Consider the following 19142-nt stretch of genomic DNA (forward strand, 5'->3'; position numbering starts at 1 on the left):
GATGATAGATCTCGCATTATCTCTCTCTGAATTTTTCGCATTAAGGAGCAGTAGATCCGCATTGAATTAAGGCCTCCTTGTCTAAAGGCTTGACTGCACCTCGGATGGGTATAAGGTGCAGTCAAGCTGGATCCCAGATTGATGGAGCAGCAAGGTCACCAAATAGACAGTCTTGACATAGAGATGTCTCTGAGGTACAGTCGTGACCAGATCTCGGAGGTGTGATGAGGACGCAGTGTTGACCAAAGTTCTGGGCAAAATACACTCTCGGCATACCTATGACTTGAAGTAGAGAAGAGCTCGGATGAGGGTACAGTATTGTCTTGGCATATAAACCTCGGTGGCATTCCTGTAGCAGCCCAGACACAATGAACAACAGTGATAGATCTACTCTCTCGGCTCAAAGAAGATTATGTTAGATGTTGTCTCAATCTCCTATATATATATTACAGTCTTGGCATAACTCTGATGACGAAATAAGTTTCGGTGATGATCAAGAGATCCTTGGCATACCTGTGAAAGGAGACAATATTCAGATCTAGTATGATGCAGTCTTGACGTGCTACTAGGAGCAGTAATAACTATGATGATCACAACCTTGATACAATGATGATAACAAGGTGTAGACACAAGATATGATCTTGTACTTGAAGATCATGTTCTTGATGAAGGTATAGAGATTACATCGGTGGTAATCTCTGGAGCAGTCATGATGCAGTAATAATGTAGAAGTAGTAAGGGTCTCAATAATGCAGCAGTGAAGGATTGATGTCTTGGTCTTGGAGAGGTAGAATGTGTCAAGGGTCTTGGTCTTGGTATTCGTCAATGGAATCTCTATAAGAAGAATTTTGTGTGGGTTTTCCTCTCCAAGAGGGAGAGGTTTTGGCCCTGGCAGAAAGCCAAATATTTGTGTTCTTGTCTCTTTTGTTTTGATAGCAGTTTGATGAAGCTAACAGACACACTATAATAATGAAAGAAACATCTAACTAAGACAAATTGTTATCATGTAACGAAGAATCATTCTAATTTATGTGTGCCCTAGATTCTTCAACAAGAACTAACATAGATCCATTTTAACTAAGGATCTACCAAGTGATGAGAGGAATCAAATCTCTCGAGGTGCAAACATTCCCTCAAGTTTTGCACTCAAAAAAAAGTTTGAATCTTGAGAGATTTGATCCCTCTCGGCGCTTGGTAGATCTAAAGTTAAGAATGTATAGTGAGATTGAGTAAGAAAGTATCTATTGAAATATTTTCATTATAAATTTGGTGGATGAGAATACCATCAAATTGATGATAAGAATATCTAAAAAGGAGAGAATGTTATTATGTTGAACTTCATAATAATTTTCAAACTCAATACAAAGTTTATTTCCATAAAACTGGTTAGTATACACTAATAGAAATCAAAACACTTATCTCATAATACCCATATTACCAAGATTTTAAAAAATCATAAAATTAACTAAATTATAACTTTATTTTAAACTAGCTTAGATCCATCTTAATTCCGAATCTACAATGTATCAGGGGGGATCAAATCTCTTAAGGTGCAAACATTTCTTCAAGTTTTACACTAAAAAAAAGGTTTGCACCTTGAGAGATTTTATCCCTCTCGGTACTTAATAGATCTAGAGTTAAGATGGATCTAGGTCGGTTTTATGATTTTTGTGCCTAGAGGCGCTATCCAACTCACTATGGAAGAGATGTTGTAGGTTATGTTATGTTACATTATGTAAACATTTTGACTAAGTCAATTTACATAAAAATAAAATAAAATTAATGACTATAATTATTAATTAAAACATTTTGCACGAAACATCTAGGAACCGACATTTCAGGCTGTACCCGAAACTCTGAAACTTGGCCAAAACTCGACCATCATGTAATCACCTATGAGACTTAATATAGACTGTTTTTCCTTCTAAATTGTCATTTATGGGTCTTACTCCTTTTTTCCTTTCAAGATAATGTGTTATTTACTCATATATATATACACACACACACACACATATGACGTTTCCTTTTTTGAAAAGCGACGTTTCTAAACATACCTATTTCAGAAACTCTAAAATGTTTTAGCGTTACCTGTTTCAGAAACTCTAAAACGTTTTGACATTTCGTAAAACTTAAATATACAACATACTACTAAATAACTAATACAATTTTCTTTCTTTAATAAATTATATTTACCTCTACTCTATTTTTTAACCTAATTATGACCCCTCCTTTATGCAATAAATAATATTTATCTTCACCCATTTTTCTACATCATCAATTATCACCCATTTTTCTACATCATCAATTATCATTTTTTAAAGCTGCATTTCCAAATATAATACATATTTAAAATAATTAAGATGAAAAACACTCTCCAATCCAATATAATAGAAATATTATAATGAAATATCTTATTTAAAATATTTATAATTATTAAAAATTATACTTTTAATTTAATTAATAATTAAATTAAACTAAATCCATCCCTGTTTCATATCTATTCAACCTCTCTTCATCCTTCAAAATATTATTGAATTTCTCTTTATCCTAAAAACATTTGCAACTGGATAGATATGATCCTCTCAAAACTACGGAGAATTAAAATGAATCTAGCCTGATACTCGCAACTTTTCTGCACAATAAACCAGATGGTTCAAATTAACCTAAAGGTTGTCTCTTTAGCGTACTAATTAAAACATTTTTCAATAGCATTCGCCTGTTGGGTTGCTTGCTCCAAACTAATTGTCTCAAATACCAACTCACTCGACATCCGGTGTTGGTCGAACAGGAGGAAACTTAACTTTTCCTGGATTTGGAAGAACCAGTAGTGATGGAAATAAAGAACGATACGGAAGATGATTTTTCCCTGTACGTGGTGGCTTCCGATCTCACAGTGGAAGCTCATGCCTATGGCATTGGGAAACACAACAACGACATCCAAGAAGAAGAAGAAAACGAAGAATGGCATGAGTGTGATTCTGCCCTTTCCCCCCTTCTTGTGATGGATGATGATGACGACTTCTCTGACTTGGACCAGCTTCAGATATTAGAACTTCAAGGGAAGGATAAGGCCGGCAGGAGGATCTTGAGAATTGTGGGCAAATTTTTTCCAGGTACTGCGACTCCAAAAATAACAAGGCTTCCTGAATTCATGGTCTGTTGTTGCTTTTAGTATATTCTTGTGTTTTGGGGATGAATTAGGGTTTGGTGTTGTGGGTATTACGGGGTTGGTCCTTGTTTTAACTCACGGAGCTATGTGTTTATCTAAAAGGTTTTCGTATAATTTTTTGGGCGTCCCATATAAGATGGGGCATAATAAATTTGACAATTACAGAAAAACAATACTAAAAAAAATCTATCTGATCTTTGGAAGAATCTTGTGCATCTCCATAACCAGTCACATTTTTCAAGCTACGAGAATTTAGTATTTGACCATCCAGTTAAAGTTTTGTTGCCAGAGCACCGAGTATTGTAGGACTGTAAGCCTCTCCTTTTCCCTTTGGTTATCCCACCTGTAGGTTAGGCTTCTCCTTCCCTCCCAATTTATTTGCCTAACCTAAGGGAAGGTCAAACAATCTCCCTTTAGGTAGTTTGGTTGGTAGGCAGAGAAGAACCCAGTTATTCAGGATCGTGCAATCTTTGCTGTAACAGCTGTTCGGCAGAAATTCGTCAAAAAACCTTCGTGGAAGCAAGACTTCTTTTCTTAGTGTTTTAGCATAGCAAAGCAATTAAAAAAATTCATAAACAACCGGTGCAGGCCTCCCTAGCCACGTTGAGAATACAGGAACCTAATAAGCATGTAGTAATGTTTGAGACCTCAGCTTCACCAACTCAGAATTTGGGAGAAAAACGAAACCATAAGTCTGAAAGAAAAAGCCAAAAAATCATTGTTTTGATACAGTGCTTAGATTGCTAGAACCCTGAGCACGTATTACCAAAATTAAATATTTTTCAGACATTCAAAAACACATTGCGAAAAGCTAGGCGAATTTGCACTTATGAACACAGACAACTCTATCTGCATGCCCAACATAGCAGCTCAAACAACGGGGACTTGGCACTTATCCCCCAATTCAAGGTCCACAAAGTTCCGTCCTGTTGTCTTTAGGTAGCACTAATCCTCTGGCTTGCCAAGCAATCTGTACCTACGGGCCTGAAATTTCATGGTTATCTTTGTCTTATCCTGATTGTTAATGATGATTTTAGTCGTAGTGGTACTTGTATGCTACATCACCCATAAATTGAAATGCATCCAACTTGCATTCACACAAGTGCATAACATAAAAAATTCTTATATTTGTGATTTGAATTTGAGTCTGATAAAAAAGGGAGTAGCTACATTTGTATACTACATAACCCATAAATAGTAATATGCATCCAACTTACATACACAATAGTGCACAACATCAAAAAATTTGTATAAAAATGACACTCTTCAGTTTTATAAGTGTATCAGGAAGATTACAATTTAACAGTGTAGATGAGCAATGGACAGTGTGGACCTCTGAAGCCACAGTGAGAACGTTGGGTGCTTAATGAGCACAGGGTTATCTTTGAGTCCTGAGCTTTGCTAGCTCAAAATCAGAAAATTTGGTTATGAACTTTGAAGCTTATGCTTACAGACACTTAGTTGTTGGTTATTTGGTTTTCCTAGATAGAGGTTCCAAAGTTTTTGGTAATTATTTATACTTTTTGCCAAATATAGTTTCTGGGGCCTATCACTCACCATTTAAGGATTGGGTGCGGACTTTGAAAGAGTAGTGCCTTCTTCCTTTGATTAGCTTTTGAGTAGACAGGGGATTTTAACTTGGTGATTCTGCTGCAGTTTTAATACCCATCGTAGGGTCAAACTTCATGGCAACCATGTTATGATGTAAGTTTTTCCATTTTTGTTTTTTCTGTGGAGTGAGTAGGCATTCACAGTGTTTTTCTTGGTCATGACATTATAGCAAAATTGCCACTGGACACTGAAACTACTGACATGTATTTCATGGTGCAAGGACTTTTAGTTACAGTTTTTTCATGCTACATATACTATCTGGACAACATAAATGTATTACATGTTCTATAGCCCTGCTGTAAGAAATATAGTTTGCATTTTGTCGATGTTACTGTTTCTTTTGGCACAGCTCCTGTTATTGGTGGAGAAAGGCTGAAGAAATATATATGCCAGAAGATCTCTACTACTGTGTCAGAAGGACCTTTCTGCATTGTATACATACACACTGCTGTCCAGAGAGAAGAAAACTCTCCTGGACTGTCCATTTTAAGGTGGATATATGAAGATCTTCCTACAGATTACAAGCAGAGGCTTCAGTTAGTTTATTTCTTACATCCTGGACTTCTATCACGATTGGTTTTAGCCACAGTTGGACGGTACTTCTTAAGTGAAGGGTCAGTGCTATACTAAAGTTGACAATAATTTTTGATTAAAGGAACAGATGGCAGTATTATTCACTTTCATTTATGATAGATGACTATACTACTCTGGCTGCAATTTCGGTCATGACATCCAGAATCTGAATGTTCTCATTTCTGACTTTTTTAAATTGCAGATTATACTGGAAATTGAAGTACATTAGTCGTTTGGAATTTTTGTGGAATGATATCAGGAAGGGACAAATTGAGATTCCAGAGTTTGTATGTGAGCATGATGCTCTGCTTGAGAATAGACCATTGATGGACTATGGAATTGAAACGGATCCTTATCATCTTCAAGAAATTGCTGGCACGGGACATACATTTTCCAGACCAGCAACAAGATTTCTTCCTTGAACATGTGTAGGAGATCCTCAAATGATGGATTGGATTCTCCAGCAATTTTTTCTGAGACAAGTACTACTGTATTTTAGCTTCTTTTCGTTGTAATTAATTGATACAAGTATTAATGTGTTCTATCAAATACTTTAGATGTAGAAAAATATTCCTTTTGAGGGATGGTTGAATATTTGAATTATGAAGTATGTAAATCTGTTATTTCACTGAAAAGTGTTTTATCTACTTAGATAACACTAAAGCCCGTGTGTATAATGCTATTCATTATTTTAGGGGAGGCACAGAACACTGCTTCTGAGAAGCGAATCTCCCTTGCAAAATTTTTCACCTTCATCCTCCATGATCGTTCCTCATGATGGAACTTCACAATTCAGACAACTTTGGCACATAAATTCACCCTTAATCATTGAGGAAGCTATTATTGTTGGCCTTAACCTTCGGGCTTGTGCTACAATGCTAGATCTTTACAAATGTTTGTTCATTTCTAAGTTCTTGGGTGATAGCTGCCATCAATAATTGACAAAATTTTCAAGTTTGCTATTCTTCACATGTACTTTTGTGATGGCCATAACTGTATGTCTCTTCGACGGAAAGCACCTGGAACTTTATTCTTTGCCCACTCATGTTTTTGAGCCCAAAGTCATTTTCAGTCAAGTTCTAGCCATCTTCTTTGTCTGGCATTTAATTGGGGCCGGGTGCATAATTTTTCTATATTTATTGTAGTCAGTCCTTAATCTAAACCTCTTACCATTGAAGTAATATGTGATTTGAACATCTTCAAGGCATGAACCACTGTTGCTAGATCTACATCATGAGTAGGATAGTTTATCTCATCATATTTTAGTTTTAATAACTTTTATGCTCTTAACCTTTTGCCTTAACAAGGCATTAGTGTCTTCAATATGTGCATTAGTTTGTATCACAGTCATCAGCGGGTTGGGGTGGATCAATATGGGAGCCAAAGTGACCCATGCCTTTCAACTCTTGGAAATCTTTCTTCATTCATGGTTGTTTCTTATTCATCTAAGCTACTCACCTTACTTTTACAAAGAGAATAGCTTTTCTTGGCAAATTCCACCATGTATCTTTGATAATAGTCTATGAATCTCATGAGGTCCTTTAACATATATAATATTTCTTGGAATGAATCATTCCAAAATGGAATTAATCTTCATTGGATCCATGCATATACCGACTTCAAATATGCTATGTTCCAAGTTAATCTATTGCCTCAGGTGGAGTTGACATCTATCTACGTGGTATACAACTTTTTCTCTATTAACACTTGTATCAAAGTTTAAGATGTTCTATATGCTCCTCTTGGGATTTGGAGTTAGATCAAAATACTATCCAAAAATGCCATGATGGGTTTGTCCTATTACAAATGGAACACACTGTTCATCAATCCAATGAGTCACATGGTTTGGGTTTGAGTTTGGGTTTGGCAATGATTAGGTTTGGTTTGAGTTCAATTTTTTTCATGCGGTCCAGATGAGGCTCACCATTAGATTCGTCTACATACAATTTTTTTTTTTATATATGTACATATATTAACTTTGAAATGAAATATAGCATAAAATAGTAAGATATCAACATCAATAAAAATAAAAACTGTTGTCATTGACTTGGAAATTGCAAGGATAGATTACAAACTTGAGTTGTGACTTTTAATCTATGGACTTGGTTAATGGCTATGAGGTTCGATGAGGTTCACCGAACCTCAAAATCTATTTTAGGTTCGCCATATTTCGAACCTAAAGGTTGAAGTTCAATGAACCTTGTGACATAGCCGATGAGTAAGGATGGAGCATTTGATGTTAAAATTGCATTCTAGCAATTTTGGATTTAATATTTCATAAAATTTGTATGTTCTCTATTAACTAATTTCCCAAGGGAGGAGGAAGTAGCCTATCCAACTCCGTAGGCTATAGTCAATGATAAAGGGGGAAACCCATTATCCAATGCTTTTGGGACAATATTGGTTAAATTGGGGTAATTGGGGCAAAACTTGTGAAGAAAGCCAAAATTGGGGCAAAGTGGAAGGAAACTTGTAACCCCTCACATTAAAATAAGGAGAAGAGACCCTAAAAGGAATCTATAAACTAGCCTAGATCCATCTTAACTCTGGATCTACCAATCGTCGAGTGGGATCAAATATCTTTACATCTTAAGATATTTGCATCTCAAGACATTTGATCCCTCTCAGGGCTTGGTAGATCCGAAGTTAAGATGGATCTAGGTTGGTTTAATTACCCAAGAAAAATTGATTAAAAAAATAATAATGTAGAATTTTTATTTTAACATAGGATTCTTTTTATTTTATTTTGACCAAATTGAAATGTTTACAAGACAAGACCTTACTACATCTCTTGCATACTGGACTGGAGAGGGCCTCTCGGCACAATGAGTAATTTATTAAAAATAAAAAATATTATATTCAAAATCTAGAATCCAAAAACTGGTAAATAAACTATTTTACTTGAATTATTATTTTATTTTTATTTTTATTTTTATTGTTATGTAATTTGACCGAGTCAAAATGTTAAATAGGACAAGACAGGACAAGATAGGACAGGACAGGACATGACATTACAACATCTCTACCATACTGGGCTAGAGAGCACCTCTTGACGCAACAAGAGTGAGGAGAAGTTATTTTCTCATCATTGATTGGTTGGATAATTCTATCTTGTGAGCTAAGGCTCCGAGGGTTTTAAGACCCCTTTTTCTTTTCATTGGTTTCGGTGGTGATGATCTCACCCTAGCCAATCCCTTCTTTTCTCTCATTTGTTTGACACAATTGTTTTGAGGCACTTTCATCCAATTTTTGGCATTCAATAAGAGAGATTCATTGGGCTATTGGTTTGAAAGGCATTTTGTGGTTTTGTTAAGAGGATATTTAGTGGCAGTGAAAGCCTAGTTAAGGCGTTTTGTAGGAACGACCATTGGTAAATCAACCCTGAGCCCAATATAAGGCTTGCGGCTAACCCTAAATGAGGTTACATGGGGTGGCAGAGCTATTGGTGGAACAATTCTTGGCAGTGGCATCTTATGAGGCCTTGATTGAGGTTGCAGCCTCCTTTCAAGGGTTTTTTGTGGTAGTTAAAGGTATTTACGGCAACGAGATTCCTAAGGAAGGTAGCGACCATCTTGAAGGATAATTTCGGATGGCAGCAAAGCCCTAACCAGACCACAAAACTCTAACAGTAGCAATGGCCCAATTAATAGTGTATCTATGGGGCAACATAACCTAACTGGGAAGCATAACCCTTCTTGAGCAAGCAAATCTCCCTAGAGACCTATTCTCTAAAGTAGTGAGGAAATAATAGGGCAATGGAATACTCTAAGAAGCGATTGCAGTATCTTTGAGGTCTTGTAGTGGTCGCAAGACATTCTTAGCTGCACAATAATACTATTGAAGGCATCTCTTGGTCCTGAATTGGTAGCAAAAGAAGGTTGTTGCAGGCTGTAAGATAGCACCAAATAGCCCACAAGATCATAATCGATTTTTAGGTCAGAACAATAGTGTAGGGCAACAGGGACTGTTTGGTACAATAGTATTAGATGGGAGAAGTTAAACTACAAGGTACATTGGACTTGTAAATTGGTTTATTGTACGAACTATTGGTGGAATAAAGTACTTGTTGTGCATTCAATATTGCCATTTCTATGAATTCCATGCACATAGGTGTATTGGTGTAATATCCCTAGGTGTAGTTGTTAAATTGAAATTGATGTGAACTATTGACGTATTGTGAAAACTACTACATTGTTGCGTACTCTATATCATCTCTATTGGAATTGAAAGGAATATTGTGGAAACTAGTGGAATTTATCTTGTGATCTTGTAACCCTGAGGGCATTAGCTCCCTAGGGACATTACAATGGTATCAAAGTTGGCTGTCTTGCCAGCCTATAGTGTTTGTGGGAAAAATGGAGCTGCTAGAATCAATTTACCCCTTTGGGAAGGAATACACATATTTTTGGCGAAAGTGTGAAGTCTTGAAGAGCATCACAAAAACATAGCGAAAAAGATTCAACAAGCTGAAACATGGGTAAAGGCACACCCAAGTCAATTTACATGGCTATGCAAGAATCAAACGAGTGCTCAAAAATCAAGCACAAGAGGAAGATGCAAAGAATAAAAGACATCAATCTTTTGAAACTAGAGAACACTAAACTTCTTCAGATGGTGAATCTTATAACGAGGGACGTTCATCTCACTTTTCCTTTTGGAATTCAGGACGACAAGATCATACCTTGAGAGGAAAAAATGAAAATAAAGGGGTCTTAGATACCAAAGAGATCCTTGAACTGATAAGAAAGAGGAAAAACAATAATTACAATGGAAGCAACCCAATGTCGAAGGTTCTCCACTATGACCATGGCTCTGTTGGTTTAGGTTAGGGCCCCAGATATGGGGATAGGGATGATAGGAGATGGCATGAAGATTATGATGGAGAAGATTCTCCATTCTCAAATACTTCACATTTTGGTAAAAAATATATTGGTCTCAACAAGGAGGAAAAGAATAAGATGGGGAATGGCTTTGATGACAATGGAAGAGATGGGGTAAGGAAAGAGAAACCAGTGAAAGGAAATACAAGATTAAAGCATGTTACATATCAAGAGGGCTATGTCAAGTCAAGTAGAAAGTTAGATTGGAAAGATCTTGGAAATGGAGGTTTGTACAATGGAAAGGGACGAGATGAACTTAAATCTTATAAGGCGCAATATGAGGAAGATTTGAGGCATGAACTTGACTTCAATGGGACGGGCAAAAAGGATGGTGTGAATGGCTTAGACAAGGAGCACGATAAAGTTTGAATTGAAGGTGCAGGGGATAATTAAAAACACAGTTTAATGGATAAGAAGATTAAAGGGAGCTCACATACAAAGGGTCTCTCAACTCAAGAGCAATTTGATTGATGAATATGATGAAGATTTTATCCATCCTGAAGAAACCAAGGATGTTAGTAATGAAAAAAATATTGTAGGGGCTGCAAAAAGGCTGACTGAGAATATACAACACTATGCTATAAAATATTCTCACAAGACGAATCTTGATTTGTATAAAGCAAATTTGAACTTTTCGGAACGTAAAGAAGGGCGAAAGGGGTACTCGACAATCATTTTGAAAAAGAATCTACTCTTCTATTACGTGGTTTTCATCAAGAAAATTTAAAGGAACCCTAGTGAGTAATCCTGAAATGATGGATTCCTTTAGGAACGCTGGTATTGATAAAAGTAAGACAAGTTTGATGAGAAGAACCAAAAGTTGTAAGTGTGCAAGTGCTTCACGTGAGCAAAGATTCTTGAACTCTTCATCTTAACTTACAAAAACCAAAGATATTCCAAAATTTACAAAATTCTCCTTACAATATGTGGAAAGGGGAGAAAAACCTTATGGTGTTGATGATTGGAGCCAAGGTTTGCTGGACATGAAAGTCTTGAAAAGAGGGTATTTTGTGAGGTAATTAGGTCCAAACTACAAGTGATGGAACCAAAAATAGACTTGACACCAATAGATATCATTGAACTAGGCAGCAAGAGGCGGAAGAAAGCTCCTCCCAACAAGAATAAATGTCGTGGAAATAAAACAATGGTATTCCATTCCAATGTCAGAGACAATGATGGTTCAACAATCTTTAAAAGGAAGAAAGTAAGGGATGTACTCATGACATTTGATGCTTTGCATTGAAATTTCATGGTAGTGGATGAAGGTAGCAAGGCAGGTACAGGTGTAGAGTCAGGGACTGTTGAAGAAAGTGTAACTAGGTTCGGTCTTCATAATGACATGTAATTATGACTGATGTAAATGATGTAATAAAGATAACAAATTATTATTGTAAACTTGCTTCATGGGTTTCATGAGCAAGTGATTTTAGAATAATAGGATTTGTCATTTAGAGTCTAGAATTAATGTCATGTATGAAGAGCTCTTCTTGAGCCTATGTTTAATGTATACAAGTCTATAGAAATGTCTAGAAGCCCTCCAAAGACAAGCACAATCCCTCTTGAAGAAGTCGGCCTCCAAACAATAACAAAGGAAGTCTTGTCGACTCACCTATGGAGACACACCCGTTCAACATGACATGTCGGCTCAAGTGTAGAGGCAAACCACTATTTATATGTGGCTAGGGTCACCACAGAAGGTAGAGAATTCAGACAAGCATCTCTGTGTTTTTCGGATGGGTACCACAAAGATGAAGTCTCGGCCTTCTCACAGTCTCGGTGATCACAGTCTCTGACTACCAATACAGTGATCACAAAAGAAACCTTAGATACCACAGAAAAGGGCTCAGACCTGTCTCCTTGCAGTCTCAACATATTTGTGATGAGGAGGATCTCAGTAATCCCACAGTGACACACTCTGTCTCGGCATACATTCTAGGCGCAGTCATAATCTCGGCATAGATGTAATCACGGTCTCGGTATAGATACAGACATGATCTTGATGGAGACATAGTTACAAGGTCATGATCTCAGTGAATCGAGGTGTAGCTCTCATATATATAAATATACATATCTTAGTATAGAGATCTTGTGGTTATGGTGAAGATCTCGGTGAAGGTACAAAAATGGTGCAACAGTAATGATCTTGGTGGTGCAATAGTGATGGCCTCGGTGTTGTAGCAGTCGTGACTTTAGTAGCAGTGATGATGATCTCAACAATGATGAAGAAGAGGATTGGTGTCTTGGTCTTGGAGTGGCCAAATAGGTCAAGGGTCATGGTCTTGGTATTCGTAAATTTGAATCTCTATAAGAAGAATTTGTGTGGGTTTTCCTCTCAAAGAGTGAGAGGGTTTGGCCTTGGCAAAAAGCCAACATCTTGTGTTCTTGTCTCTTTTGATTTGGTAACTATCTGATGAAGTAACAAAATACACTCTAATAATAACAAGAGAAGATTGTGCTAATAAGAAAAAGTAAAAAGTACCTCACAAATAGTTATCATCGTGAGAAGAATCTTATTAACCTAATTGCCCTAGATTCTTCAACAGGGACAACAATGTTAGATAAAGGGTTGTGGCTTAATCGAGATAGAAAGACAGTAGGACTTGTTTTAGGAGTCCAATCTGGTGATCATTTTTTCTTTAGACTGGAGATGTGTATACTTCTTTTGCATGGTTAGGGGCAGGTTGGAATGAACTACATGGGTGCAAACAACAATGAGTGGAATGATCCAGTTGTTGTTAGTATTATTGCAGTTGGTGGGTATGAAGATGATGAGAATGATGATTAGAAATTGGAAAGGGGGGATCTTTTCCTTGAGCAAGGCAAGCATCATGGAGTTAAAGTTAGAGTGATTTGAGGTATCAAGGACAATGCTAATCTTTCTAAAAAGATTTATGTTGGTCTCTACAAGGTTGAAGATTCATGGTTGGATAAAGGGAAGTCATGATATGGTGTGTTCAAGTACATGTTAGAGAAATTATCGGCTCAACCGGAGCTTGCATTTGATATACTGAAGTCTGTTGTCAAATGGAAGCCCAACCCATCTCTCAGGCAAGGTCTCATTAACCTGGATATTTCTTCAAAGAGGGAGAACTTACCTGTCTATCTTGTGAATAATGTTGGATAGATGAAGGTTAAAAGAAATTGATGAGAAGATATAACAGATGCAAAATAGAATTAAGTAGGCGAGTATGCTTTTAGAGGAAGAAAAACGATTGTTGCGTGATATGAAAGAGACATTTTGCCACATTGATAAAATTCAAGAACCTAAGTTGCACTGAAATGAATATGGGAATAGATACGGATATAGGGTTTGAAACAAATACGACAAATTTTGAAAAAAATTGGATGAGATATGGCAAGGAAACGACATATATATATCTATCTATCTATCTATCTATCTATATATATATCTATCTATCTATCTATCTATCTATCTCTCTCTCTCTATATATATATATACATACACACACACGTTACAAGACAATAAAAATTTTCATATTACCATTCATCTTTTTAGCTAAGTCACCTGACACGGGGACACGAAGGACACAAGGATTTGAGTGTCTAACATGGGCACGTTGACCCCTGAAACCCTGAAACAAGACACATTAGGACATGTTATATATATTAAATTGGATATTTCTTACACAAATTCTCATTCATGATACAAATTCATTGATTCAAACATAGATCTTCATCTAGATGTAAGTTTTACAAAGTAACATTATGCATACAAATACAATTGTGACATATTCATCAATGATCCAATAGGAGAAAGACAAGATATATCAATTTTCTTATTAAGTCATCAAAATCAAAATGTGTTACGTAGGTAGTACCAATGCCAATGGCAAATAAAAATAGAAAATACAAAACAACTACAAGCCTCAAGGCAATAGGTAGCTCATGAGTCATCAATCATCATCATAAAATCAATATCACTGTCATCATCATGGTCACCACTTCTCTCTTCTGCTACGTCCTCCTCCTCTGTATCATCTCCGCATCTGCTGGTCTGGAGGATGACCCCTCTACAGGATCACCATCATCAAAAGTGACAGGCTTTAGCACTGGCTCATTAAGATCCAAGTTGGCCAATGCCAACTCAACGCTGCTGTCCGAACCCATATCATCAGGAAAGACATCCCACATCTTTGTCTTTTCCTTCAACCACTCATCCCTCTGCCTGTAAATAAAACAAAGGTTGGTGTGCACATACACCATTGTCTCTGTGCTGGATTGCTCAAGCCCGCTCTTCTTGACACTATACAAATTCCCATATGTGCTCCAATTCCTCTCGCAACAAGAGGATGAAGTCACTTGAGAGATGAGCCTCATGGCTAACTACTGTAGAGGAGGGCTTGTTGCCCCATCAGTTGCCCACCAAGAATAGGGCCTCTTAGCCCCCCTGTCTCTAATCACATCATATCTTGCAAATCGACCAGTGCTAGTGGAAAACAATGCAAAGGCATCCTTCACCTCATTAAGGGACGCTCTATCTTGAAAAATATGCCTCAATGCATACTTCCTCCCCTGCGAAATTTCACCATCCATGTGAGGAAGGAATCTACGGGAAGGTCCACCATTTAGTCACTCATGGCTGTAGTATTTTGGGTTCAATAAGTGAGCCAAACAATGCAAAGGTGTGCCATTCTTGTCGTATCTGCTGACAAGAATATCCTATATGGTGGTGAAGAAGGCCTTTGATGATGTCTCATACTTGGGGCACTCACTCTGTAAAATAATGCTTCTAACAGACTCAATCACAGAATCCTATCCCTCATAAGCCTCTCCTAGGATGGGTTGGTCTATATCTGCAAATCGTAGCAAAGAAATGATAGGGTCCATGGTCTTAATAAGTAGATCTACCCTTTCCCACCAAGCATCATCTAACACTGTGTCCTTCACTCTTTTTGATGCTACTTGATTTGTCTTTCTCCAAAAACACCAAAACTCTGAAATAACCATGGCCCCAAGAGCAGTCTTGACCTCCCTCAACCTCTTCAACATGATGAATGAAGAGGCAAACTGTGTATCTGCAATCTTCAACAATGATAGATTGGTGTATTCCTTGTAGATTGTGAGGGCATTTGTATGATTTTGTACAAAGTTGTGGATATGCCGTGCATCCTCAATAATACTTCCAATCCAAAGCACATCAGAAGCAATAGATTTAAGTGCTAAATTCAAGGAATGGACAATGCAAGGTGTCCAAAATACTTGTGGATATTTAGCTTCCGCAATCATGCCAACAACCTTGCAATAGGTGCATTATTTGTAATGATTTGCGCACAAGAATCAACACCTACATCTTCAATAACGTTAATGAACAACTCACCTGTATATTGTGCATCCTTGTATTGTCCAAGTGCATCCACTAATTTCAAGAAAACTGGAGCATTCAAGGAAGACACCATGAAGTTGATGAGTGGGTGGCGTGTTGGATCTGTCCATCCATTAGAAACAATACTAACCCTAGATGTTGGCCATGCTGATTTAATAGGCTCAAGCATTTTTTCCACCTCTTTCTTTGCCTTAGTCAACAATTTGGTTCTAAGCTTTTCTGACCCAGGAGGCACATACCCTTATGGAGCCCCTTGAGTTAGAGCTCGACACATCTCAATAAATAAGGTTGAGCGTGCAACATTAAAGGATATGAGTTCTAATAGAAAAATAATGCAATGGTGAGATCAAGCTTTTCCTGTTTCTCTTTCTGAAAAATCTTGCCCATTGGACCAAGTGCCACTGCCTTTCTTTTTGCTGCTTGTCCCCCACCAAAACTCTCAAATGGAAATTTGTTGCTGCTTTTCCTCAAGAATGGAAGGGGATCATCATTCTTGGTTTTTTTAGATGTTGCTGCCACCTTTGCCATACCAACATTGGCCTCTTTTTCCATTTCTTTCCTCTTAGCTAAAGACACTTGTGTACATGCTGCAATTCCACAACCTGGTAAAGCCAACAAATGAGATTTCACACGGTAATATGTGCTCATGAAATGATTGTTGCAATAGTTGCATTTCCAAGCAACATTGCCTCCTCCCTTCAACTTGCTGCCTGGCCCTTGCTCTCTTGTGACATACTTCCACAAGGGATATTTGTTATCTTGAGCCTGCTGTCTTCCCTCAACATTTGAAGCTGCTGTTGCAATCCCACTTCCAATAGAGGGAACACTTGCAAACCCTGATGAAATTGAAACAGGAGGGGCATCTCCAATGGAGACATTCTTCCCCTTCCTTTGCCCCTTCCCTGCTGCCCTTGATTGAGCCATGAATGCTGTAAAAAAATAAAGGAAAAATGCACGAACTTGTAAAAAAAATACACATGCAAACTACTGTAATATAAAAATGCAAAAAAATAGAAACAAAATGCACTTGTTGTTTGAATCGCCTCCAAAATGCTCCCAAACCCTTTGCTATTCGCTCCCACACACCCACAACAAGAGAGACAATCAAAAGTGAGGGTGAAATGGCCCAAAACCGCCCTTTATGGGTCACGCGACACACCGTTCAAGGGGACACGTGTCCCAGAACCGGGACACTATCGGAGGACATGTGTCCCACCGAATCGTGTCTGATTCGCCTGATTCAGGACACACAGGGGTTTAAGGTCGAATTCAGTTTCTTAGTCTTTTAGTCTTTGGAATCTAGATTCTATATTTAAAAATACATAATCATCATCATCAATTCAACATAAACATTGTCATCATAATTCAGCATAATTCATTGTTCAAAAGTTTAGAAGCCAGAGCCGGGGTCTTAAAAATCTATATTTCTTGTATTTTTTATGGTGCCGAGTCTTTGCCTTGGTTTGACTAACGAAAATTTGCAGAGTTCATAATCGAGTTTGACTCTTTGGACAAAACATGTCTTCTCCCAAGTAGAGTTTGGTGACTATGGCAAATATCTATAGGCGACTTCATGAGATGCTCAAGGAAAGTAAAGCTTTGGCCTAATAAATCCCCAAAATAAAATTCTTCATGTCAAAATGAACAAAACAAGTTAGGAAATAGGTTACCAAAAGGGTGAAGAATGGAAACAGAAGCAGAACATCTCTTCTAGCTCCATCAATGCAAGTCAATCCGTCATAATCATCAATCCCAACTTTATCTTCATCACATGTGATGAATGAACAATGGACGTGATGGAGAAATTATCTTTTCATTTGTAGGGCAAGCATTATAGGAAGTGGCCAATGTTTATAAGTTGCCTCATTTTGCAATTGGTTACCAGGTAGGTAATTTCTAAGTCAGCAGGAAGTTAGCATGAGGAGGTGAGAGGATTTGCAGTATGCATCAGGATTGTGGAATAAGGTAATTAGGATCAGGAGGTGGGATAGAGGATGCCGCTAGAAGGGCTTTAATGCCAACACCAGAAATGGAGGATGATGGAAATTCTCACACGAAGAGGAATGCCTTAATATTGTCAAAAGAAATGCAATGATGACACAAGGTCAATTCTAGTAGAAGCTGAAGAAAATCGTGATCTGTTCCAGAAACGGATCCAAAAAATATAAAACCTCCAAAAACGTTTCCAAATCCAGGTCCTGAGTTACCGAAATTTAGATACGGTTCAAATACGTTTTGACGGTGTTTCATGGCGGATCGTACAGGTATCGTACCTGTTTTTGTTTTGGAAATGGGGAATGGCATTTCGGGCAATTTCACCGGACTTTTCCTGTAACTTAGTCAAGAACATAGTAAATTCTTGGATCAAGGGTTGGATTCCCTGGAAAAGCAGATCTTTCAAGTAGAAGGAATGTGCAGGACATTAAGAAAGAAGGCCATTAAGAAAGAATATGATACCTTGAACTTTGATTTGAGGAAATTGCAATATCAATGGAATTATGCAGATTTCGTTCAGCAAGAAGCATTAAAGGCTCCAAAAAGGCAGGAGTATGAGCAAAACATTGAATTCCACCAGACCAGAAGTAATATTCAGTCAGCCAGGCAGTATGCACTTTCAGATGTTAGGGAGGCCCATTTACATGTTGCCTTATGGAAATTAGAGAAACCTAGTTCGGAGCAAGGTGAAATAGATATGCCAAACAACATCTCTGAGAAGTTACAACAAAGCTGTGAGGTTTTGCCTAAAAAGAGGATGACAATGGCATTGTTCATTATAGAAAAAGGCAGAAGTTGAACTCCCAGAAAGAGTTACCAGGATCAGGAGCAAATGATAGCCATCTATTCAATATATCAAATAGTGACAACTATAAATCTGAATTTGGAGACAACAGGGACTCTTTTGAATACAGAAGAGATGAGCAAGAGGGGTCTATTGACAGGCAACAACAAAAGCTTCATAGCTGGGCAGAAAGAAAGGGGCCACAGCTTGGAGGGATTTATCCAAGCAAAGATATACTATTGGGATGAAATAGTTGAAGCTAACAAAGATAAAATGTCTTTGAATGTCAAGGATTCTTTATATTGTCATAGGGGTAGAGATGAAGTATGCTTATATAGAGATCCAGAGGGAATGTATTACAGGAAACCTAAATAAGGATGTATTGATAAGCATAGGGAAAGAGACGGTCTTCATCCAATTCTATTATATGATTATGGAGGTTTTAACATCAGCATCACCCAAACTTCAGTGCTTGTCACTTTGTCATTTCAAGGCATTCATGGGCAGTTTTTGCAGTTGCAAATATTCGCAATGGTGGCAATGTTGGAGAAGAGCCAAGGTTGCATCACTTGTTTTGAATGGAGATAGGTGGTTTGAAAGTGACCAGAAGGAAGGATACGAGACAATTGAGAGGCCTTCATTCTTGAAGCAGGGAGACAAATTTGGTAGCACCCAAACTTGCAATTGCTTGAGGACAAGCAATGTTGGGAAGGGGGGACTATAATGTTCCCTATTAATTAATTGCCCAAAAGAGGGGGAAGTAGCCTATCCAACCCCGTAGGCTGT

The 19142-nt window shown here is 37.6% G+C and overlaps 1 protein-coding gene across 2 annotated transcripts; it reads left to right on the forward strand.

The window, feature by feature from the left end:
* Positions 1-2520: 2520 nt before the first annotated feature.
* LOC149251338 (SEC14 cytosolic factor family protein / phosphoglyceride transfer family protein) lies at positions 2521-6000 on the forward strand. 2 transcript variants are annotated; one of them, XM_089459357.1, is made up of 4 exons: positions 2521-2669; positions 2789-3113; positions 5130-5394; positions 5556-6000. In XM_089459357.1, exons 2-4 carry the CDS (start codon positions 2831-2833, stop codon positions 5773-5775), a joined length of 768 nt encoding a protein of 255 aa, XP_089315483.1. In that variant the 5' UTR covers positions 2521-2669; positions 2789-2830; the 3' UTR covers positions 5776-6000. The 2 variants fall into 2 exon arrangements, with proteins under 2 accessions (XP_089315483.1, XP_089315482.1); XM_089459356.1 differs by having other exon boundaries at positions 2550-3113.
* Positions 6001-19142: the final 13142 nt, after the last annotated feature.

This window comes from Pinus tabuliformis, chromosome 7 (assembly GCF_031772625.1).
Source record: "Pinus tabuliformis cultivar Carrire ecotype Pingquan chromosome 7, CPIR1, whole genome shotgun sequence".
NCBI lineage: Eukaryota > Viridiplantae > Streptophyta > Pinopsida > Pinales > Pinaceae > Pinus > Pinus tabuliformis.